Genomic DNA, 25,126 nt, shown 5'->3' with positions numbered 1-25,126 from the left:
ATGAGAAGTTGGAAAACAACCCTCTAAGAAACTTTGAGGCAGCTGGGCATAACTAACCTGGAAAGAATTTAGGGAGATGTGATGGCTGTCTACAAATACCGGAAGGGCTACTACAGGAAAGGGTGGACTATGTAGCTCCATTTGGCAGAACCAGAGCAAATGGGTCAAAAATTAGGGAAGGAAATTTTTGATTCAGGTTAAGAGTTTTCATAGCCAATAAAACTGTCAAAGTTGAAGAGGCTTTTCTAAAAGTAGAGTGAATTCAATCACTGAAATATATTGAGAGGGAAATGACCAACTTTCAAACATGTTTTAGATGGATTTTCTGCTTTCAGGGAGCATTAGACAAAATCATATATAAGATTTCACCCAAGTTAATGAAGATTGGTATATTCTACATCTCTTCTTCAAGTTAGGTAAATATGACTGTGGCTGATTCACATTTAGTAGACCAATTAGATTTCTGGATGGCTAATGGCTTAGGAAAGCTATTTAAAGTACCAATGAAGTTTAATGTATTTCAGATGGTACACCACACATTTTTCATGGTTTGTGGTGTGACCACAAGGGGAAAAGTCAATAAGTTCTGAATTCTAGTTAGGTTACTTTTAATGAATTATTTTATGTTCAGAGGTTGTCACTTCACCAACCAACATTTTCCCATTCATAAAAATAGTGACTGCTAAATTTTTTTTTTCTAAAATCTGTTTTAAAAACATTATGTAGGTTAGACTATTATTAGCTCAATCCCATTGGTTGAATTAGGTTGAATAAAATCGAGAGAATTTTTACTTCAATGATTCTACTTCATTTTTTTTAGTAATATAGGAGTGAATATGATACTACTTATGTCTGTGCATAGCTTATGACAATAAATTAATCATAAATTTGTAATTACTGAGTTAAGCATGTCAGAACTGTTAATGTTTATTTTTATCTGCATTATATCTTCAGTCTTAGAATACATTTTTATGACTTTATCTTGAAAATTATTTTACTTTTATATCCTATACTTTTAGTGCCTTATAATAAATTTAGATTAATTTTAGAGTAGCTTAGGGAAAATTTTATTGGTAAACAAGTTACATAAGCTCTCTAAGCCTAGATTTTCTTATTTGAAAACTCAAGTTGTAATAATACTACCTCTCTTGGCAGACTACATAGAATGAGCTTGAAGTGGTGTCTGGGACAGACTGCATACTCTGTACATATTTACCCATATTATTTGTTAAGATAATATGTTGTGGCTAAAATTTCATAGATTTGAAAACATCTTGACTGCTCCGCTTTTCCAATATAAATTACACCTTCTTTTTAACCAAAGAAAATCAACTTCATGTAGTGGAAAGAGGTCTGACTTTGAGTGAGGTGGACACTAACTAGCTATAAAGCCTTAGCAAGCTGGAGAACCTTTAACCCTTTATTAAAGTAGATGCATTGCTCATAACAGGCTCCATAAATAACAGCCTTGCCTCTGTTTCTTCAGGCTTCCCTTTTCTTTGACAGAAAAGTCACACAGTGCAAGGCGAGGATGTAGTAACAAATTATTTTGCTTATTTTTTAAAAGGAAACAAATCATAAATTCCTTTCTTGGCCACACATATTGAATTATCCTTCTGTTTGCTCTTCATGTAAGAGCACTCCCTTGGAACTATTGAAATCATTTCTCCCTTAAGAAGGCAGGGTTATATCTCCTTTAAGAAAAATTGACAATGAGAATTTAAAATCTTGCAGTATCTTTACTCTGTTTTGCGAGTTCTATTTTTCCTTCTTCTGTTCTGATTTGGTTTCATTTTAGACATAGCAGATACAAAACATAATTGAATACTAAATAAAAAGTACATCTTTTTCTCACTATTTCTTGCATTCTCCGTTCTCTGCTCTACCTTCAATACCAATTCCTGAAGGTAAACACTACTGTTTTCCTGTGTATCTCTCCATAAATATCCCATGCATAGACAAATATTTATGAATATTTAAATAAGCACATGTGTGTTCTTGTATGTATGTGTGTGTGTATATATATACAGTGTACATATATTTATATATAGTGTATATATGTGTTACATGTATATGTATATGCGTGTGTGTGTGTACATATATGGACATCTTTAAGTTTACCATGCATGGGTATATCTTTTTCCTATGCTTTAATATGGTTATGACGTAATTTATTTTTCTGGGCTCCAGTTGATGACATTACATAATTTTTTGGTTATCGTGTTACTTTTTGCTATAGTAAACAATGTGTCCTTGGATATCCTCACACTCTGAGTATTTGTTTACTTGGGCCGTATCCATAGAATAAATTCCTAGGAATTATGCTTTTACTATTCATGTCTACATGAAACATGCTCTCAGTTGGATTTCCAGATCATGAGGTAAATAAATTGCAAATAAATTATTTGAGATATTCGTATATGAAATAGATAATTTTTGCCTGTATATTCATTTGGCTCAATTTTATGATCACTTCCTGTCACCAAGTTAAATGATTGTATAGCAATCTGCATCAGTTATGAAAAATATACAAACCTTGCATTGTTCTTGCAGTCTGCTCATCGCATGCCTAGAGTTACAGCTTAATTTGAAATATAATCTTTTCTTTTGAAATTACAGCTTAACTGAAGAACACATTTTTAAAATGGTAGAATAAGGTTAGAAATCATTTTACAGTTGTACTTGAGCATTCGCATCTTGTGCGTTAATTTCTCAATGTAACCAGACTATGAACAAGCAAATGTACATGTTATTTATTCCTTGGTAGAAAGGCTACTTAGTGCCAGAGCATAGCAAAACAGGAAGGGAAATGCTAAAATTAGCCTTGTTTCTCCTTTATCATTGATTTAATTTGGGGGGACATCAAAGGTGTTAAGGACAACAGACTGGTATCAAGATAAAAATGACACACCCAGAAAATACTGACTTCTCCAGTCCTCAAAAAGTCTTGCAATTTATTTCATGCAATAAATGTTAAGAAAGAGGGAGGAGAATTGGGGCAAGGACCAGTGATAACATTTCTTAGACTCTCATCTGAAATGAATGATTAAGAGCATATGGAATAGATAGAATTAATAGCATCTATGATCTCTGACTAAACTTGATGCTATAGGTCAGTTTAAGGATTCTGGTGACACAATTAATAATCAACTATTAAAAAACAGTCAGGATACCGATCTTTATTTCATATACCATGAAAATTATGGAGTTCAAATAGCCGATTTTTAACTTTAAAAGGCATTTCTCCTTTATGTTTTACTCATATGCTAATATGCATTTTATGAAGATATATGAATAAGTGAATGAATATGTGTTTATGGAACATATGAAAGCATAACTATGGCTTATGACAAAACACTTTAACAAGGTATGTCTTCAATTTTTCTATCTGGACATTGGGAAAAATAGTAGGGAAAATGTTATTGTAAAAATAAATAGATTTGTGTAGGAATGTAAGTATATATGCTTGTAGACACAGTCTTTTAGTTTACTGCTATCTATATTTGACTTAAATTATATCTGGGTATTACAATTGGTTGCTTGCATTTAACACAGAATCAGTTTAAATTCCAATAGCCTGAATTACTAATTCTGAGAAATACACTTCTCCCATCCTCCGTTTCCTCTGGTGTAAACAGAGCATAGTAAAACCTAGGAGAGAAGTCTTGATTAAATGATATATAGCTTTATGTTTGGTCTACATTTATTAACCAATTAATAAATATTTGTTTCGACTGGGCACAGTGGCTCATGCCTGTAATCCCAGCACTTTGAGAGGCTGAGGCAGGCGGATCATGAGGTCAGGAGATTGAGACCATCCTGGCTAACATGGTGAAACCCTGTTAAAATATCTACTAAAATACAAAAAATTAGCCGGGCGTGGTGGCAATTGCCTGTAGTCCCAGCTACTCGGGAGGCTGAGGCAGGAGAGTGGTGTGAACCCAGGAGGCGTAGCTTGCAGTGAGCTGGGATTGCGCCACTGCACTCCAGTCTGGGTGACAGAGCGAGACTCCGTCTCAAAAAAATAAAATAAAATAAAATAAAATAAATATTTGTTTCATTCTTCCCGTTAAACTATTACCTTCACCGTTTTTCACTTTTCACCAGTTAACTTTTGTCCTTCATTATGAGTTCAGCCAAATCAATTAAAATTATGGAGTCTTCTAAAATTATTTATGGAGGGAGTGGTTAATGGGTGAAAAATATAGTTAGGATGAATAATATCTAGTATTTGATAGCACAACAGGGTGATTGTGCTCAACAAAAATTTATTGTATATTTTAAAATAACAAAAAGAGTGGAATTAGAATGTTCCTAATGCAAAGAAATAATAACTGCTTGAGGTGATGGATACCCCAATTACCCTGATTTGATTATTACAGATTGTATGCCTGTATCAAAATATCACACTTACCCCATAAATATATACCTGTTATATACCCATTTTAATTAAAAATTTAAACACATTTAAATCAAATTATTTTTAACAAGGTGGCATATATATGTATATAAACAAACTCAGAACTAAACCGAATTATTAAACCAAATTATAAAATTAGTGTTAAAGTCAATAAAATGTTTTAAATGCTCAAAACGAATTGTGTGCATCTTCATTTATTTCGTATTTCTCAATTAAAATTATATGCAAAGCATTTCAGTAGGTACTACAAGGTAAAGAAAAATTAATCCACAGTTCACAATTGTTTTAGGTATTATATTCTGATAAGCCTTTGTAAGTTTTCCTTAAGTCTTAGAAAAAAAATGAAGATACAGAACAGGTTTTTTTTACTTATATGAGTAAAGCGTATCTCCACTGGCATATAAAGTGATTGGGGAAAAAAATGAGGACAAGAAACTGTCACGTAATAATAATATTGTCAATATTTGTGTCAATTTCTTTTTTGTTTTTTCTTTTTGAGATGGGGTCTTGTTCTGTCACCCCAGCTGGAGTGCAGTGGCACAATCTCAGCTCACTGCAACCTCTGCCTCCCAGGCTCAAGCAATCCTACTGCCTAATCCTCCTGAGTAGCTGGGACTACAGGCGTGCATAATCATGCCTGGCTAGTACTTTGTGTTTTTTGTAGAGACGGAGTTTCCCCGTGTTGCCCAGGCTGATCTTGAACTCCTGGGCTCAAGCAATCTGCTTGCCTCGGCCTCACAAAGTGGTGGGATTACAGGTGTGAGCTACTGTGCCCAGCCTATTTATGTCAATTTATATGGAAATAAATCTTAAATATAATCAGTCTTTACAAGGGAGTTTGGAGTTATGTTGCACTCCCAGTTCTGTAGCTAACCAGAAGATGAAAAAGCTATGCTGTTCTTTCATTACCTCAGTTTCCTCATAAGGGGCCATGGTAAAATGACCTGTAAGATCTGTGTTGCTGCTAAAAAAACATAGTCTGTATACATCCATGCCATTAGTGTTTTTACTTAAAGAATTGTCATTTTTGCAATAATCAATCACAAAGTGTTAGGAAATTACTAATAACTAAAAATTTAACCTCTCCTCTTACTACAGAAGGAAATTAAAACCCAGAGAAGCCAAGTGATACTGGCCAAAAGCAGTTTATCCATGCAGAACCATGTCAAAGATGCAAATCAAGTTACCGATCATCAGGTCCTTTTGAATTTTGTAGATTTTTAAAAATATGTAACATTTATATTACTTATTATGCACCTGGAGCTTTACTTTTGGATGAGTGCTTTGCAAATCTTCCTTTTCTGTATTTGTATAGATTGTGTTTGTAATAGGAAATTTTCAAAAATAGCATTACATAGTTTTCCTTACATTTATTAATATGAGCTTTTAATTAAGTACACCCAAGTACAGTTCCCTAGGTGATCATGATGGGGTGTGACAATGTGCTAGCAGTCCTCACTCTCAGTGCCTCCTCGACCTCTGCGTCCACTCTGGCTGCGCTTGAGGAGCTCTTCAGCCTGCCACGGAACCGTGGGAGCCCCTCTCTGGGCTGGCTGAGGCCAGAGCCGCCTCCCTCTGCTTGCAGGGAGGTGTGGAGGGAGACACGCTGGCGGGAACCAGGGCTGCAAGCGGCGCTGGCAAGCCAGTGCAAGTTCGGTGGACATGGCTCTGCCGGCCCCGCACACGGAGCAGCCGGCTGTCACAGCCGGCCCAGGGCAGTGAGGGGCTTAGCAACCGGGCCAGCAGCTGTGAAGGTTGCACCACCGGTCCCCCAGCAGTGCTGGCCCGCCGGCTCCGCACTCAAATTCTCACGGGGCCTTAGCTGCTTCCCCACAGGGCAGGGCTTGGGACCTGCAGCCCGCCATGTCTGAGCTCCCCACCTGTGGTGGGCTCTCGTGTGGCCTGGGCCTCTCCAAAGGGCGCCACCCCGTGCTCCATGGAGCCTGGTCCCATAGACAGACCAAGGGCTGAGTGCAGGCGTGGTTTGGGACTGACAGGCAGCTCTGCCTGCAGCCCTGGTGTAGGATCCACTAGGTGAAGCCAGCTGGGCTCCTGAACTGGGATCGGGACTTGGAGAACTTTTATATCTAGCGGGAGGATCCTATGTGCACCAATCAGCACTCTGTATCTAGCTAACCTAGTGGAGACTTGGAGGATTAGCACTCTGTGACTCTGTGTCTAGCACAAGGATTGTAAATGCACCAGTCAGCACTCTGTGTCTAACTCAGGGTTTGTAAATACACCAATCAGTACTCTGTGTCTAGCTCAGGGTTTGTGAATACACTCTGTATCTAACTAAGCTAGTGGGGACTTGGAGGACTAGCACTCTGTGACTTTGTGTCTAGCTCAAGGATTGTAAACACACCAATCAGCACTCTGTGTCTAGCTCAAGGTTTGTGAATACACCAATCAGTACTCTGTGTCTAGCTCAAGGTTTGTAAATACACCAATTGGTACTCTGTATCTAGCTCTGTATCTAGCTAACTAGCACTCCGTGACTCTGCGTCTAGCTCAAGGATTGTAAACTCACCAATCAGCACTCTGTCAAAACGGACCAATCAGCTCTCTGTAAAATGGACCAATCAGCAGGATGTGGGTGGGGCCAGATAAGGGAATAAAAGCAGGCTGTCAGCGCTAGCCACTGGCAACCGGCTTGGATCCCCTTCCGCAGCCTGGAAGCTTTGTTCTTTTGCTTTTTGTAATAAATCTTGCTGCTGCTCACTCTTTGGGTCCACGCTGCCTTTGTGACCTGTAACACTCACTGCAAAGGTCTGCAGCTTCACTCTTGACAGCGAGACCAAGAACCCACCAGAAGGAAGAAGCTCCAGACACATCTGAACATCTGAAGGATCAAACTCTGGACACACCGTCTTTAAGAACTGTAACACTCACCGCGAGGGTCCGCGGCTTCATTCTTGAAGTCAGTGAAAGCAAGAACCCACCAATTCCGGACACAATGATATGCTGGTAATTGTGAGAAGTGTGAGAATTCAAGAGTACATCATCTTTCCTGATAAGCAACAATGAAGATAAGAAAATGGTAGTTCTAATATCCTAATGTTTAGAGTTATTGAAGATGAGACCGTTTAGTAACATCACGGATTTTTAAGCTACAAAAAATTTCATTTAATTGTCTCTTTCCAAGTGACGAATTTGGTTTATAATGCTGAAAATATTTCGGAATTTTTTTGTACTTGTCTTCAGAGACTATATCCCATCTGTTTAAATGACCTTAATGGTAGGAAACTTTGTATTCTGAGTGTGTATGAAATGTAGAAACAATCAAGTAGGATGGATGTAGTTGGTTAACTTTGGGCATAATAACATTTTGGCTAAAAATGCCATGACTACATTGTGAGGATGGGTGGTCTTAAGATAGTTTATAAGATCCTTCTAACAACATTTTAAAAACTTAGAAACAGAAGTGTAAATAGAGACCTACAGATTGAATATTTTAGAACAGTCTTTAGCAGAGAAGTATAAGATAAACTGTGAACAGTAAGCTATGTTTAGTTAGCATGAAGCATATTTGGGTGAGCGACACCCTCTAATTTGTGTTCTGTTAATTCCACATTGGATAAACGCATAGTCAGTCAGACACATAGATCATATTTGCTATATATCTGTTAACATAAAATTGTCCAAACATAATGATCTGTTAATACTCTTAAGTTAGATTATGAAGGAAGAACAATGATTTCAAGGAAAGGAATACAACAGGTCATCAATATCATTTCATTCAACATCATTTTGTTGTAACATTGATGAGAAAATAAATAAATTGCTAGCCTTGGCTACTCTGTGAGACGTGAGCCCTGAAAATCTGAGACAGGTCTCAGTTATTTTAGGAAGTGTATTTTGCAGAGGTTGAGGACACACGCCCATGATACAGCCTCAGGAGGTCCTGATAACATGTACCCAAGGTGGTCAGAGCACGGTTTGGTTTTATACATTTTACGGAGACATGAGACACCGATCAACATATGGAAGGTGAACATTGGTTTAGTCTGGAAAGGCAGAACAACCTGAAGCAGAAGTGGGAAGACTAAGTAGGGAGGGAGCTTCTAGTTCATAGGTAGAAAAGATACACTTTTTGAGGCATTGTTTTGAGTTTCTGATTAGCTTCTCCAAACGAAGCAATCAGATACGCATTTATCTCAGTGAGCAGAAGGATAACTTTGAATAGAATGGGAGGCAGGTTGGCCCTAAGCAGTCCCAGCTAGACTTTTCCCTTTAGCTTAGTGATTTGGGGGCCCCAAGATTTATTTTCTTTTCACAGTGGAGTTTGAATGTTCTCCCCATGTTTGCATGGGTTTTCTCTAGTACTCGGGTTTCCTCTCACATCCTAAAGCTGTGTACACTGGCTTAATTGATATGTCTAGATGTTCCCGCTCTGCATGTGTGTGGGTATGTATGAGTGCACCCTGAGATGGGATGACGTCCTGTCCAGAACTGGTTCCTGCCTTGTGCCCTGAGCTGCCAGGATGGGCTCTGGTCATGCTTGACCCCGAACTGGAATAAGCAGATTATAAAATGAATGAATAAATGAATACAAATTATTGTAAAATAAAAATTTATAAAGTATATGAAGAAAGTAAATCAGGTAAATGCAAGACAAGAAACAATGCTGTACGGAAGTGCACAGGGAGCCTGCCATGTTTGTAATTGTCTTTGACCTGCATAGTGGTAGAAAGTGCTCCTGACAATTTTCACTTTGCAAACATTTATTCCTTGATTTAACCCACCATAATGACAACAAGTGGCACTCATTGATTCACTAAAACCTGGATAACTAATTACTACTCGAGAGGCTGAGGTGGGAGAATTGATTGAGCCCAGGACTTCAAGGCTGCACTGAGCTATGATTGTGCCACTGCACCCCAGCCTGGGTGACAGAGCAAGACCCTGTCTCTAAAAAATAATTTTGTAAAAATAATCATCTCACTTGTTTTTATCAGTCTTTCTTAAAGGTATGTATAGGTCACATTTAATTCAGTGTTTAATATGAGAAGCATTTAAGTCTTTAGAAGCTTGGTCATTGTTTTGTGACCAGAAATATGCCATAGGAACTTAACTCTTTTCTACATCAATTAATCTATGGTAACGTTGGTTTCGTGATACTCTGTTTTGCTTAAAGTTGTAGTTTCCAAGAACCTATTGACGATTTTAAGTGAGGACATATTGTATAGTCAAATGCTCCAGGGTCTTCTTTTGGTTAAAAATAAAATGGCAGTAACTGGAGATTTTAACCCCACTGCTTTGGGAAAGCAATACATTAATACATCTCATTCAAGTTTTGGGTGGAAGAAGAAAGAAAAACTAAGTTACCTAAGTCGAGCTAAAGTAAACAAAATTGAAATCCTAAAGGCATTTTGGATAACTCATTGAACCTAAGAACTGTACCTACAGTTGGACTTCACAAGGGACTGTGAGAATTCTTCTCTAACACACCTCTGCTTCACTGTGCTCATGGCTACCCCCTTTCTATGTCCTCTTACTTTAGTTGACCAGCTTAGACTGTCATGGAACATCAAGGAATTCAGTGCAGATGATTGGCTCAGCCTGGGCCAGGCTTCTCCCCTGATCAAATCAGCTGTGGCCAGGGGAGCAGTGTCAGGGAGTACACAGAGCACACTGAACCCACTCAGCCTGTGGTGGGAGGAGGGTTAGAGAGGCAGAGTTTGGAAAAGGGGTGCTCATGAGCTAGGCATGTGTCCAAAAATGTGCCTACCACAGTACATTACAATAAAATTCAAGTAAAACTTGAAATGAGGTAGTCAACACAAATCTTATGTTTGGGCCATAATATTTCTAGAATAATTAAATGTTGCGTCATTACATTCTAGTATTTCTAGTCCATAGCTTTAAAAATGATATTATTATGGAAAGTACTTCTCTTAGAGTATATTTCAGTGATCATATTCTTTTTTTGTTTGTTTGTTTGTTTTTTGAGATGGAGTCTTGCTGTGTCGCCCAGGCTAGAGTGCAGCGGTGCGATCTCGGCTCACTGCAAGCTCTGCCTCCCGGGTTCACACCGTTTTCCTGCCTCGGCCTCCCGAGTAGCTGGGACTACAGGCCCTGCCACCATGCCTGGCTAATTTTTGTATTTTTAGTAGAGATAGGGTTTCACCATGTTAGCCAGGATGGTCTCGATCTCCTGACCTCGTGATCCACACGCCTCAGCCTCCCAATCAGTGATCATAGTCTTTTAAGAAGAAATTTAAATTATTTTTTATTTATAATTGGCAAAAGCTTATGACATTTGAAGCTTGTTTTGCTTAACCAAGTATTCAGTAATTCAGCCACACTGGGCCTTGAGCTGTTTGGGACAGAAGCACTGCATGTATAAATCTAACAATTACACTTGTCTCAGTCTTATCTGAGCCTGTGGTCAAGGCCAGACAGCTGCTGAAAGGTTGAGTAATTCTAACTGATGGAACGAATGTCCATCTGCGTAAAAGCAGACATTTTGAAAATGTCTCAATCTTTATCATGATGAATCAACTTAGAGTCATTTACCAATCTGTACCCTCCTCCTTGACTCTTCCACCTATTGCACCACTGAGTTACGATGTTACATGGATGCACACAAGCATCTAACCAACATAAATAATTAGTACTTTTGTTTAGAAAATGGATTAATCAATGATCCTTGCTTTGTATGAATTTTCATTCTTTAACAGGCCATATTGACTACCCCAGCAACAACACTTGACACAACCCCACTTATTTGAGTCCACATCCCTATACTAATTATAAAAAGAAAAAAAAAATGCTGGATCTAGTAATTTTTAAAAATGAGTTGGAACAAAGTTATATAAGCAACAACTCAAAACATGCTTCATAATTACAGATATAAGCAGATGTACATAGAGATATGGAGTGCTGGCAGGAAATAAAATTCAGAGACACAAGTCTCTAAGTAACCAAACATTTTTATCCTTCTCTGGTTTAGCCTAATACTAATCCCTCAAGGCTAATTTGGTACAGATAAAATCTTACTCAGAAGCCTCAGTAAATAAAACATCTGAAAGCCTTCCCACAAACATTAGGAATGCTTATTTTTCAAATAGAAAAGTGTTTATCTTTTGCCTTTCACACTGTCTGACCTCCTAATAGGAGACTTAAGAAGAGGCAGTGACATTTTCCAGCATTGACTATGTATGTGTTCAGCACTTTGCGTGTAGTATCTCATTTAATCTTTATAATAACCTTGTTGTACACATGAAACTGAGGCTCTGAAAATGTTGTCACTTGCCCGAGATTATCCACTTAAAGTATAACATTAATGAGTATGAATGAATTATATAGACATATAATAATATAGACATAATATATAATTCATTCATACTCACACTCTTTCTACCATGCAAAATTGAGATGGTGGATTTATCCAGGCAATAGGTATTACTGTTTGAAATATGTATGGCATGACTTTCAATATTGTTTCTGTACTAAATGATAATTAAATATAAGCATCCCTCATGGAAAGAAGACACTAGAAGACTTAGATCCAAGTTAGGTGTGGGATTTGGAGCCAACATAACATTTATAGGCCTCAGTTTTCTTAGTCTATTTATTTAATGTGTCCCCTCATCCCCCCTCACTCTCTACACACTTGTCCCATTTATATGTTTTATCTCAGTAAGAAGTAACAGATATAAGATGCAACGTAAATATAATATAAAAGAAATATTGCCCTTAATTATTTATGTCCTACTTATTTGGAAACCAAGGTTCAAAAAAGTAAATACCACCCCATCTCTTTCACTGCTGTATCCCCAGTGCCTACACTGCTCTGTGAAATTTAGTAAGCACTCAATAAATATTTGTCATGTGAATGAACAAAAGGGAGAGAGTATAAACTGGGAAACATGGACCACAAAACAAACCCTGCTATAGTACTTTCTCTCTGTGTGATCATTTTCTGTTTATTTGTCAACACCTTCCACTGGTTGTCTTCAACGCTATTTTCCCGCTAGAACAGTATCTGGCCCTGCCATATGATAGGCCCTCAATAAATAAAAATTGTCAAAAAGTTTGAAAATATAGGGCTTTTTACCTCATTATCACCTGGAAGTTAATGTGGGAAGTAGGTTTGCATATCAGTGTATGTTTCTTCAAAGACACATTTACAAAGCAATCATAGAAGATTGTAACTGAGAGTAAATCAGAGCAAATTAAGGCAAATAAAAAAATACAGAAAATCAACTAAATATTTCACTGTGTTTCCAGAATTTGAGGTATCCTGAATTTATTGGGTAAGAATGAAGTTCTTATGAAAGAATGAATGTATGAATTAACTAAAAAAAAAAAAAAAAAAAAAACTAATCATTAAGTAGATCCTGACCCTTTGTTGGTCAGTAACTTATTGCCTAACCCAGGTGAATTTGTGTTCTGTGCCATTAAAAAAGAGCCTGTTCATTTTATGTTGTTTTCTTCCTTAGTCTGTGAATTTCTGGTACGTGCTGGTGATGAATGATGAGCACACAGAGAGGCGATATCTGCTGTTTTTCCTTCTGAGTTGTGGACTACCAGCTTTTGTGGTGATTCTCCTCATAGTTATTTTGAAAGGAATCTATCATCAGAGCATGTCACAGATCTATGGACTCATTCATGGTGACCTGTAAGTACATCCAGGCAACACATTGCCCTGGCTTTCATGTACCTAAGCAGATTTTGTTGCCCTAAGAGCTGTGATTGAATACATACTGGGAAGATCTTTGTTTTTCTGCCACAGTGTCCAAAGCTCTGCTTACTCTAATTACTCTTCTAAATAGGAAACTATGGCCTCTCAAGTTTCTTTAGTAGATGCAGTTTCCTCAAGTGAGTTGGTGTATCAAACAGTTCATGGTAATTTGTACATTAGCATTTAGTTTATTAGATTGAAGTAAACAATAATATTTAGCAAAATTAGGGCACTATGAAATATTTGATAAAGAACTAGTAAAAAAAGTTGGAGTGTTGGCACATTATCTAAGCAGTGTGTTTTTGGTGAGAGAGGGGGATGGCAGCCACCATCACCCATAAGATCCCTGAATACCAAACAACTGCATCACAGTGAATGGAGAGTGTCTGCAGAAGTGCATAGGAACAAGACAAGGTCAACTTGGTCTTAGATATTCTTGTTAAAATACACTTTTAATCTTAAAATCTTAACACTTTTTATGTACATATGTATATATATATATGTGACTTAATCCTAAATCTGGTGTCTTGTGGCTTTGAGGACCACTGAGCCCTTCTTATTAGCTCCACATGTATGGGGTGGAAAAACACTTTGCAATAGTAAAGCTCAACCAACTCTCTTGGTATAAGGAGGAGAAAAAGTAAAATTCTAAATAAGAAAAAACAGCCTATTCACAGTCTTATGAAGACAGTATTACTTAATTGTCTAACAGGTTATTATGAAGATAAAATTAGTTAATAGACATGAAAAATATTGAAAGTTAAAGTACTATATCAGCAGAAGTCATTTTAATAGAATTATTGTTTCTGATCAGTTATATACATAATAAATACTTGTTATTGATATATACAAATGTATTGCACACATAGGCAATCACAAACACATACCCCATACCACATTCAGATGAAGGAGGCTAGCTATGTAAAACACACACTGAAACACACAAACATACACAAACATACAAACACAATGCACACTAATATACCATATATTTTTGTAATTCTGTCTTTTTATTGAAATTCAAAAGACTCCCTAATACTGGTTATTTTATAATATTATAATGTGTTTTATGCATATACAAGTCTATATTCCTATAATCTTCTAAAAAGGAACGATGGCATCTTTTCAGAATTATATTATGATTTTTTACATTTTACCACCCCTTGCATTAATTTAAATCTTGGACTGCCAAGGTTAATTTCAGAAAATTTTACATCATTCCTTGTGACATGCAAAGTAACCATGAAGCAAGTCGTGGTGGCTAGCAGACTGTTCTTTTCATGAGCTTCCTGGCAAGACAGGACTTACTTAATTTTAGCATTACATGTATACCCATCCGGCCTTGCTAAATGGACCCAATGAATGTAATATTAATTAGAAAAAACTATCTTGTTCGTTTTAAAAGGATTTCTAAAGGGAGAAATAAACTATGATCAAAGAATGTCCAAATGAACTTACTCAAAGTATTTGCCTTCTTAAGCTTTTGGCAAATGTTCTCTATGACCAACTAAATTATAACAAGTGAAATGTAAAATATAGTTACTTCTACCTGGTTTTAATCTTAAGGAATTGTTAGACCAGAGATCGGGCGTGGTGGCTCACGCCTGTAATCCCAGCACTTTGGGAGGCTGAGACAGGCAGATCACAAGGTCAGGAGATCGAGACCATTCTGGCCAATGTGGTGAAACCCCGTCTCTACTAAAAATACAAAAAGTAGCTGAGCATGGTGGTGCATGCCTGTAGTCCCAGCTACTCAGGAGGCTGTGACAGGAGAATCACTTGAACCCGGGAGGCGGAGGTTGCAGTGAGTCAAGATCACACCATTACACTCCAGCCTAGGTGCCAGAACAGGACTCCAACTCAAAAAAAAAAAAAAATTATTAGATCAGCGTGTCTAACCATTGCATTACAGGTTACTTTTCTCCTTAATTCACAAAGAATATTCCTAAATCATTCCCATATGAATTTATTCTAGCTTGTAAAAATTCTGTATCTTTAATATTACTTCAATTTTAATATAAGGTTATAAACTGACATATTATGGATACTAAAATATTGTATACTTATATCATCATTTTAAAGCGTGCCATTTCTCTAGAGGTCATGATAGATTTATGGTTGTATGAACTAATGGCTCATCTGTTGACCAGTGGTTACTTCATAGTATTTTGCTTTTCTTCTAGGCTCTTCCCTAGAAGAATTTTAAAATTCTTAGCTCATTATGGAAGAGCTAAGAATTTTTAAAAATGCCTCAAGGGGAAAATCTCCAAGTATCTTGTTCACTTCTTTCTGGAACGTGTTTTCTCAAGTTCTCTTTCCTGCCAGCCCTGAAGTCTAATTTTTGTTTCCTTAGCTCTTTGAGATTGCCAAATAATTCACTGGCTTTCCTGGTTCTCAGCATCTTTCCTCATCCTGGATTTTCAGTCTCCCTTTCTTCTCCAAGTATTAATAGGCAAATACCCTGGAGGGAAAAGTGGTATGCTGAGTGTAGCACTGATTTCAGTGAGCTTCTCTTCTTTACAAGTTTGGCCTCTCAATCTTGCCTGCCTCAACAGCTTTATAGTGCCTTCAAACAAAAGGTTTTGTTTCGTTGATTTTGCTTTAATTTTATTTTTTCTGATTATTCTAGATAGAATTATAAATCATGTACAAGCTATTTCACTAAACGTAGTTCAGTATTTTAAGATGGATTTTATAGATAGTGTGAATGTCTACATTTTAAATGGTAATACGCTGGTTAAGTGTTACTGATTAAATATAGCCAAAGTCCAAAATTTTACCAAATAATTTATATAATCAAGTGTTAAATTTCTTATGGAAAGCAGTGAAAACACTTTAAATGCTTGTGTTTCCTAAGTGCTGACTTTGGTCTACTTTTCTCCCTATACATTGTTGTCTATTCTTAGGGCTTGCCATTTTCTATATAATAACCCCAGAAGTTGTGTCTCTAGCCTATAAAACATTTTTCTGAGCTCCATACCCATATTATATATTCCATACCCATATTATATATTCAAATGTCTCAGAAACATCTTTACCAGAGTGACACACAGCTATTTCATATTTAGTATGTTTAAAATTGATATCCTAAAATGCTTTGACCCACATTCTTTATGAAATGTCCACTGTCCACCCACATACACAGGCTGTGAACCCAAGTTACTTTCTACTTCTTTCACCTTACACTCAATATTCTACAATCATGAATTATTTTCTAGTCTAACTCCTAAATGTTTGTTTTCCTAATCCAGTTTCTCATTTCAACCATCATCTCTTACTTCATCACCATCTCTTCAGTTCAGCCTCTGTCTTCTTTGGTATGTTGAGTTGCCTCCTAACTTGTGCCCCTACCTATAATTTCTTCATTTTATAATCTATGCATTAAATTCTGAAATATGCAAGTGATCGTATTACTCTGATGCTTAAAACCCAGTGGTTGCCTTTCGTTACCTTCAAGGTCATAGCTTGATAGGTCATCCATGGTTTGACACTAAACTGCTGAACCGGCTTTTTAAAAATCATTCTTCCCACTCTCCTCCCTTGTTTTCCTTTGTAACTGAATTGCTTGATTTTTCCCATGATCTCTTATTTCTATACCTTTGAATATATCTTTTATATCTCAAATGCCTTTCTTTCATTTGTCTGCCTACAAAGTCCCTATTTTTCCTCGAAGCATCAGCTTAAATATCAACTTAGTAAAGCATCTGTTTTCAGATTAAAATGCTACCTCTTATATATAGCCTTGGTAGACTCATAACTTTTCATAAATCCTAAGATTGTACTAATTATACTATGTTGAAAATACTTGTTTATGCCATTCATGTAACTTGAAATTCAGCCTGGAGAACAGTGATTACTTACCGACTATATGGAAAGGGTTGGTAAGTTTATCCCTTAGTGGAAATATCTCAAGTAGAAAAAGGAAGGCCTTAACAATCCAGTGTAAGTTTACACAAATAACAGTTTAGAAAAAACTTTCATGTTTCCTCTACACAATAACATACACATGCACAATAAAGATTTCATACAACAATATGATTAGTAAAGATATCTAATATATTTAGAGGTCACCAAATGATATATCTCAATATTTTAAACACCACCTGAGGTGTCAAATCTTATAAGAAAGAAATTTTCTTATATGTACATAAGAGATCAAATTCTAATTTACCAAGACAAATATGTATTTTTCAACCTAGATTTAAATTGCACAACCTGATTTGGAGAAAAGTCAAAAGTACCTATAAAATTTAAAATGTCCTTTTTTCTATAAAGTAGAAAACCCAATATAAACTTAATATTGCTGCTTTGCCACTGAACTAGATGATGCTATGGATCTATGAGGAATCATACTTTACTCAAAGTTAATAGGAGGAGGCACCTACACTTTCAAAGTTTTCTAAAGCAGCATTCCCCAGCCTTTTTGGCACCAGGGACTAGTTTTGTGGAGGACAGTTTTTTCACGGATAGGGCCTGGGAGTGGGAAGTGGTTCTAGGATGAAACTGTTCCACCTCAGATCATTAGGCATTAGTTAGATTCTTATAAGGAGCACTCAACTGGGATCCCTCACATGCACCGTTCACAATAGGGTTCACACTCCTATGATAATCTAATGCCTCCACTGATCTGACAGGAGGCAGACCTCAGGCGGTAATGCTGGCTCGCCCGCCACTCACCTCCTACTTTGCGGCCCTGTTCCTAATAGTCCACGGCCCTGGGTTTGGAGACCCCTAAAATATATATTCATTACTTTTGAATTTAGTGCTAGAAATGCTTCCAACTTCCTTTCTATCTTATAATTGAACAGTGCTTAAACTGAAACAAAGGCAAAAGTAAATGAATCTGCCCCTGAATGATTGCTATTTGTTACCAGAAATAACTATTGAGAGTACCTGGAAGTAGTCTATTGGGTAGTTTTATATGGAATATCTTTGGAAGTAGTCACCTACTTTTCTTGGGATAGATTTTTGGCTACTTTAGGTAAAGAAAACAAGCTAAAGGAGACCTTATCATGCAAAGCGTAGGGGAAAAGAGAATATAAAAAAAGTCAAGACCCAGGGTGTAAGTAAAGGGAATGTGGTCCTGAGTGGTGTTCTTACGTAGAGAATATGCCTTTTTTCTGGAACCCCAGTTATGTGAATATTGATAGAGTGATTGGAATGAGTGCCAAAGACATGCCATACAGAGGTGAGGACAATGAAGACATTACTTACTTTTATCTCAGTATTCTAACTTCTAAACAACCCCAACACATTAATAAATGTCAATAGCAGTAAAAATGACACAATAAAGATGATAGGTTGTTTTGTACTTCCAAAATGCCTGCTTTTTTTCATCCTTGCTAATTCGTATGAATTCAAACTTAAGAAAAATCAACAAATAACTTATTGAATAATGACTATATATAAAGGCTTAAGTTAATTCTCTTCTAAGCATAGAATTTGATTGTAATGAAAAATTGCATAGTTTCATAAATTAATTTTAAAAATGATTACAGTTTTTTTGTTGTTTGTCTTTAATTTGTGGAGACAAGGTCTTGCTGTGTTGCCCAGGCTAGTCTCAAACTCCTGGGCTTATGCAATTTTCCCATCTCCCAGAGTGCTAGGATTACAGGCATGAGCCATCATGCCCAGCCTAGTTTTTTAGTATTTTAGTTTTTTAGTATTTTAGCATTATGTTTTACTTTAGATACACTAAACAAATCTTTATTAAAACCTACTCTTATTATCCTGCTTCTGAACTGAATTACCAGTTTTGCTAAATCCTCTGAAAACAATCTAATTTTGCAAGCTGTATTAGAAGAAATGTTATTAATATAGAGGACAAATCTCTATTTTAAATTAGAACTAAATAGAAGTAATTGTACTGTATGGGAAATATGATATAATACGAGAGTCTTTATTTTCATTAAATTACTTTAAAAGAGAATCATGAAAAAAATGTTTTTTAGAGAGCATGTTTACTTGTTGTCTGAGGAGTGAACAAAGTCGCCATATATCTTTGAAAAGGAATGTTGTCAGGATCTCTTCATGCATTTGCTCAGGTAGGGATATAGTACTGCCTGTGGGTGCACATGCACACACATAAAGAGATAAAAATACATCCACATAAAAATAGCAACCTCAGACTAGCATTTTCTATCTATTCAGACCCTAAGATTAAAAAATATTGAAAGTACGTTTCCCCACAAAGTCTTCTTAGAATAATGGAATCTAAGGGTTAGAAAATGTCTAGCTTGCTCTAATAAAGTCTCCCCCACATCCTTAAAAACATGATTCAAATTCTTGTTCAAAGGCTTGTTAGCTCCTTCAAATTTTTATTCTAAACGTGCTCAGTATATCTGACTTTTTATGGTGATTAATTATACAATTTATTCTGCTAATACCTTGTTATCTTAGTTTGATTTACAGTATTATCACTCTAAACAACAACCTTAGCTTTTCTGATTACCGCTTTGTGTCTCTGAGAAAAATTCCAACTAATGTTTTGAGTTATGTCTCGCTTGGCTTCTCTTAGTTCCTGGATCCTCCTCTTTGCACACAAGGTAGAACCTAGGTGTAAAAAGAACTTTATCAAGCTTTTAATGCAATCTCCATGTAGTTCTTGAGTAACCTTGACAGCATTGCTGACATTCTTTCACTTTATGTTTGAACTCTTCCATGAGAAAGAAAATACTTTCTCCCAAGACTTCTTTGTGTAGAATAGGAAACTATCTCTTTTAGATTCTGGTTTAATATCTAATTGATGGGTTCATTGCAAATAAGCAAAATAATGTGATATTTTCCACATGATAATCCTTTAAATATTTCTCCCAGTTCTGTTTTTCAATCTAAACATTTCTGATTGGTTTATATAGTTTCTTATGCAACATCTCTTCACTGTTTTGATCGATCTCTTCTAAACTAGGTCTATGTCAATTCTTCTTTTTAGCTTTTATTTTAAGAATTTTAAACTTATAGAAATATTGCAAAAGTTATACAGAGTTTACATATACCTTTTATCCAGTGTGCATGCATACTTACATAATTATAGCACAATGATCATAACTAGGAAATTAACAATGATAAAACCCTTTAAACTGCAGACCTTGTTCAGATTTCACCAGGTTTCCCCCAATGTCTTTTTTCTACTCTGAAATCCAATGCACTATGTCCCATTATCTTTAGTGCTTCTGTGTCCTTGGTCTTCAATCTGACAATTTCTCTGTCTTTCCTTGGTTTTCACCTTTTTTTTTTTTTTTTTTTGACAGAGTCTCACTCTGTCACTCCAGCTGCAGTGCAGTGGCATGATCTTGGCTCACTGCAACCTCCGCCTCCAGGGTTCAAGTGATTTTCCTGCCTCAGCCTCCCGAGTAGCTGGGACTATAGGCATGTGCCACCACGCCTAGCTAATTTTTGTGTTATTAGTAGAGACAGGGTTTCACCATATTGACCAGGCTGGTCTCGAACTCCTGACTTCGTGATCCGCCCACCTCGGCCTCCTAAAGTGCTGGGATTATAGGCATGAGCCACCAGGCCCGGCCGGTTTTCACTTTTGAAGAGTACTGGTCAATTATTTTATAGAATAACTCCAAACTTCTCTGATATTTTTTCAAGATTAGATGGAATTTATACATTTTTGGCTAGAATGACACAGAGTGTTAAAGTACAAGTTTTTTCATATGAACATATGTTTTCAATTCTCTTGAGTATATGTCTAGGAGTAGAATTTGTTGGGTCATATGATTTAACTTGCTGGTTTCAAGATTATCTCATTGTCTTTGGCTTTCAACAATTTATATGTCTAGGTGTGGGTCTGTCCGTTAAACTTCTTGGATATATGGATTAATGTTTTTCATCAGTTTGGAGAGTTTTCAGCCATTGATTTATCAAATATCCTTTCTCCTCCTCTCCTCTGAGTCTTTTATTATGCATATGTTGGCACATTTGATGCTGTTCCACAAAAATCTAAGGCTGTGTTAATTTTTCTTTGCTCTATTTTTTTTTCTGTTCCTCAGTTGTGATAACCTCTATTGACCTGTCTTCACATTTACCAATTTTTTTTCTTCTTCCTGGTTGAATCTGTTGTTCAGCATCATTAGTAAAATTTTCATTTTGGTTATTTTTCTGTTCTTTTCTTTCTTTCTTCCTTTCTTCCTGTCTTCCTGTGTTCCTTTCTTCCTTTCGACAGAGTTTCGCTCTTGTCATCCAGGCCGGACTGGAGTGCAATGACATGGTCTTGGCTCACTGCAACCGCTGCCTCCCAGGTTCAAGCGATTCTCCTGCCTCCGCCTCCCTAGTAGCTGGGATTACAGGCAACCACCACCACGCCCAGCTGGTTTTTATATTTTTAGTAGAGACGGGGTTTCACGATGTTGGCCAGGCTGGTCTCTAAGGTGATCCACCCACCTATGCCTCCCAAAGTGCTGGGATTACAGGTGTGGGCTGCCATGCCCACCCTAGTGGTTGTACTTTTCAATTCAAGAATTTCTATGTGGTTCTTTTTTATGATTTCTATCTCTTTGATATTTTCTATTTGATAAGGTGTAATTCTCATATGTTCATTTAGTTATATGGATATAGTTTCTTTTATGTTTTGAACATAATTAAAATAGCTAAAGTATTTGTTCAGTAAATCTAACATCTGGTTTTCTTGAGGGATAGTTTCTATTCATTATTTTCTTGTGTATACATCATACCTTGGTTTTTTGCTTATTTTGTAAATTTTCATTGAAAATTGGACATTCTATGTGGAAAATTTAGAAATCATAAATTTTTCTCTCAGGGTTTGTTGTTTCTGTTCATAGGAGTAGTTGCTGTTTATTAACTTTTCTGAATTTACAGATTTGATTTCATAAATCTATATTCTTTGTCACACGTGACCACTGACATCTCTTGTTTCATTAATTTAGTGGTCAGCTAATGATTGAACAGAGATTTCCTAAAATGCCTGTAACCAATAAATCTCCCAGTCTTTGCCAGAAAGCTCTATGTGCATGTTGGGGCGTGACTTCAGCACTCTACCAGGAAGTTAGTAACTGTCTTAGCCTTCGCATTATGTACATCCTCAAAGTCAACCAGTGGTGAGAGAGCCTAGGGCCTTCTCAGGTCTTTGCTGAACATGAGCAAAGCCTCAAGCATGCCCATGGCCTTTTACATTCCCAGGAATGTATTGGAGCTTTCCAAAGCCTATGTGTATATCTCATACTCCAGCTTTTCTTCTAAGCTTTTGAGGTTTTTTGCTCAATTGTTGTTATCCCCTGGCTCAGATAGCCATGATGTTAAATCATGTGCTTTTAGTTGTTTTTAACAAACAACCCCCTGTCTCCTTACCCCATACCCAAGGAATATATTTTTTGCATTGACTGAACTCTGAGATACATGAAATACAGAAAGCCTTGCAAGTTGGGATTTTCTTTGAGACTGAAGCCTTGAAAGAGCTCCAGCTTCATTTTGCTCCCCAAAGCCCCTCTCCAGTGGGTGCCAGAGTGTACCCAGAATGCAGACTATTTTTCAAGGCTATATGAGTCTAGAGAGTTTCCCCAGCCATGCCTTCTATACAGCCTGTGGAACTGTGAGTTAATTAAACCTATTTTCTTCATAAATTACCCAGCCTCAGGTAGCTTTTTATAGTAGTGTGAAAATGGACTAATATAGAAAATTGGTACCTGGAGTGGGGCATTATAATGAAGACACCTGAAAAGCTGGAAGCAACTTTGAAATGGGGTAACAGGCATAGGTTGGAACAGTCTGGAGGGCTCAGAAGACATGAAGATGAGGGAAAGTTTGTAACTTTCTAGAGACTTGTTAAATTGTTGAGACCAAAGTGCTGATAGTGATATAGACAATGAAGTTCAGGCTGAGGTGGCCTCAGATGGAGATGAGGAACTTACTGAGAACTACAGTAAAGGTCACTTTTGCTAAGCTTTAGCAAAGAGACTGGTGTCATTGTGCCCCTGCTCTAGGGATCTCTGGAACTTTGAAATTGAGAGAGATGATTTAGGGTACCTTGCAGAAGAAATTTTTAAGCAGCAAAATGTTTAAGATGTGACCTGGCTGCTTCTAAAGGCCTATGCTCATTTGCATAAAGAAATGACCTGAAATTGGAACTTATATTTAAAAGGGAAGCAAAGCATAAAAGTTTGGAAAATTTGCAGCCTGGCTATGAGGTAGAAAAGAAAAACCCATTTTCAGGGGAGAAATTCAAGCCAACTGCAGAAATTTGCATAAGTAAATAGGAGCTGAGTGTTAATAGCTAAGACAATGGGGAAAGTGCCTCCTAGGCATTTCAGAAACCTTCACAGCAGCCTATCCCATTACAAGCCCAGAGGTCTAGGAGGGAAAAATGGACCAGGCTCAGCACCCCACTGCTGTGTGCAACCTCAGGACATGGTACCCTGCATCCCAGCCCCTCCAGCTCCAGCTGTGGCGAAAAGGGCCAGAGATATATCTTAGGCCACTGCTCCAGAGGGTGTAAGCCATAAGAATCCTTGGCAGCTTCCACATGGTATTAAGCCTGTGGGTGCACAGAGTGCCAGAGTTGAAGCCTGGGAGACTCCAACTAGATTTCAGAGGATGTATGGAAATGCCTGGATGTCCAGACAGAAGTCTGCTGCAGGGGTAAGACACTCATGGAGAACCTCTACTAGGACAGTACAGAGGGAAAATGTGGAGTTGAAGTCCCTACACAGAGTCCCCACAAAGAGTCACAGAGTCCCCATTGGAACACTGCCTAGTGGAGCTGTGAGGAGAGGGCCACTGTCCTGCAGACCCCAGAATGGTAGATCCACAGACAGTTTGCACCATGTGCCTGGAAAAGCAGCAGGCACTCAATGCCAGCCCATGAAAGCAGCTGTGGAGGCTGTACCCTGCAGAGCACAGGGTCAGAGTTGACCAAGGCCTTGGGAGCCCACGCCTAGTGTCAATGTCACCTGGATGTGAGACACAGAGTCAAAGGAGATTATTTTGGAGCTTTAAGATTTAATGACTGCCCTGCTGGGTTTTGGATATCCATGGGACCTGTAGTCCCTTTGTTTTGGCCAATTTCTTCCTTTTGGAATGGAGTATTTACCCAATTCCTGTACACCCGTTGTATCTTGGAAGTAACCAACTTGTTTTTTTATTTTAGAGGCTCATAGGCGGAAAGGACTTGGCCTGACTCTCATTAAGATTTTGGACTTGAACTTTTGAGTTAATGCTGAAATGAGTTAATATTTGGGAGGTTATTGAGAAGACATGATTGTGTTTTGAAATGTGAGGACATGAGATTTGGGAGGGGACAGTGACGGTATGATATAGTTTGGTTATGTATCCCCACTCAAATCTCATGTTGAATTATGATCCCGAGTGTTAGAGGTGGGGCCTAGTGGGAGGTTATTGGATTATGGGAGTGGTTTCTAATGCTTTAGCACCATCCCCAGAATGCTGTCTTGTGATAGAGTTCTCATGAGATCTGGTTGTCTGAAAGTATGTAGCTCCTCCCCCTTTGCCCTCTCTTTTTCCTGTTCCTGCCATTTAAGACATGCCTCCTTCCTCTTCACCTTCTGCCATGATTGTAAATTTCCTGAGGCCTCCCCAGCCATGTTTCTTGTATAGCCTGCAGAACTATTGGTCAATTAAACCTCATTTCTTCATAAATTACCTAGTCTCAGGTAGTTCTTTACAGCAGTGTGAGAATAGACTAACACAGCTTCATATCTAGAATACCCAGGTACTGAAATACGAAGACCTAAAATTACATTTTCACAAACTCATTGTATTAAATATGTCTTAAGATATGCCTCTAAAATTATCCTTGATTGGAGTACAGTGGAAAGAGTAGGGGCTTTGGAGGTGGACAGATGAGGAGTCAAATACCGACTGGGGCATGTTCTAGTTGTGTGACACTGAGCAAATTAGTTACCCTCTGTGAGCTTGAAGTTTTCCATCTGTGCAATGGGCATCATAAAACCTGTGTCCTAGGATTGTGATGTGTATTAAGTGAAATGATACCTGTAGGGAAAATGCATATACAGTACCTGGCACAGAGGAGGGGACAA

The 25,126-nt window shown here is 37.5% G+C and overlaps 1 protein-coding gene across 5 annotated transcripts in view; it reads left to right on the top strand.

Moving 5' to 3' along the window:
- The window catches only part of ADGRV1 (adhesion G protein-coupled receptor V1), a 593,679-nt gene that overhangs the window by 394,810 nt on the left and 173,743 nt on the right, over positions 1–25,126 (top strand). For all 5 annotated transcript variants that reach the window (XM_050795448.1, XM_050795446.1, XM_050795449.1 and 2 more), the window contains one exon: positions 12,868–13,046. In XM_050795448.1, the coding sequence (XP_050651405.1) occupies positions 12,868–13,046 (179 nt within the window). The remainder of the gene's footprint in view (positions 1–12,867; positions 13,047–25,126) is intronic.

The sequence above is a fragment of the Macaca thibetana genome, chromosome 6 (assembly GCF_024542745.1).
Source record: "Macaca thibetana thibetana isolate TM-01 chromosome 6, ASM2454274v1, whole genome shotgun sequence".
Lineage (NCBI taxonomy): Eukaryota > Metazoa > Chordata > Mammalia > Primates > Cercopithecidae > Macaca > Macaca thibetana.
This window is presented reverse-complemented; position numbering and strand designations above follow the sequence as displayed.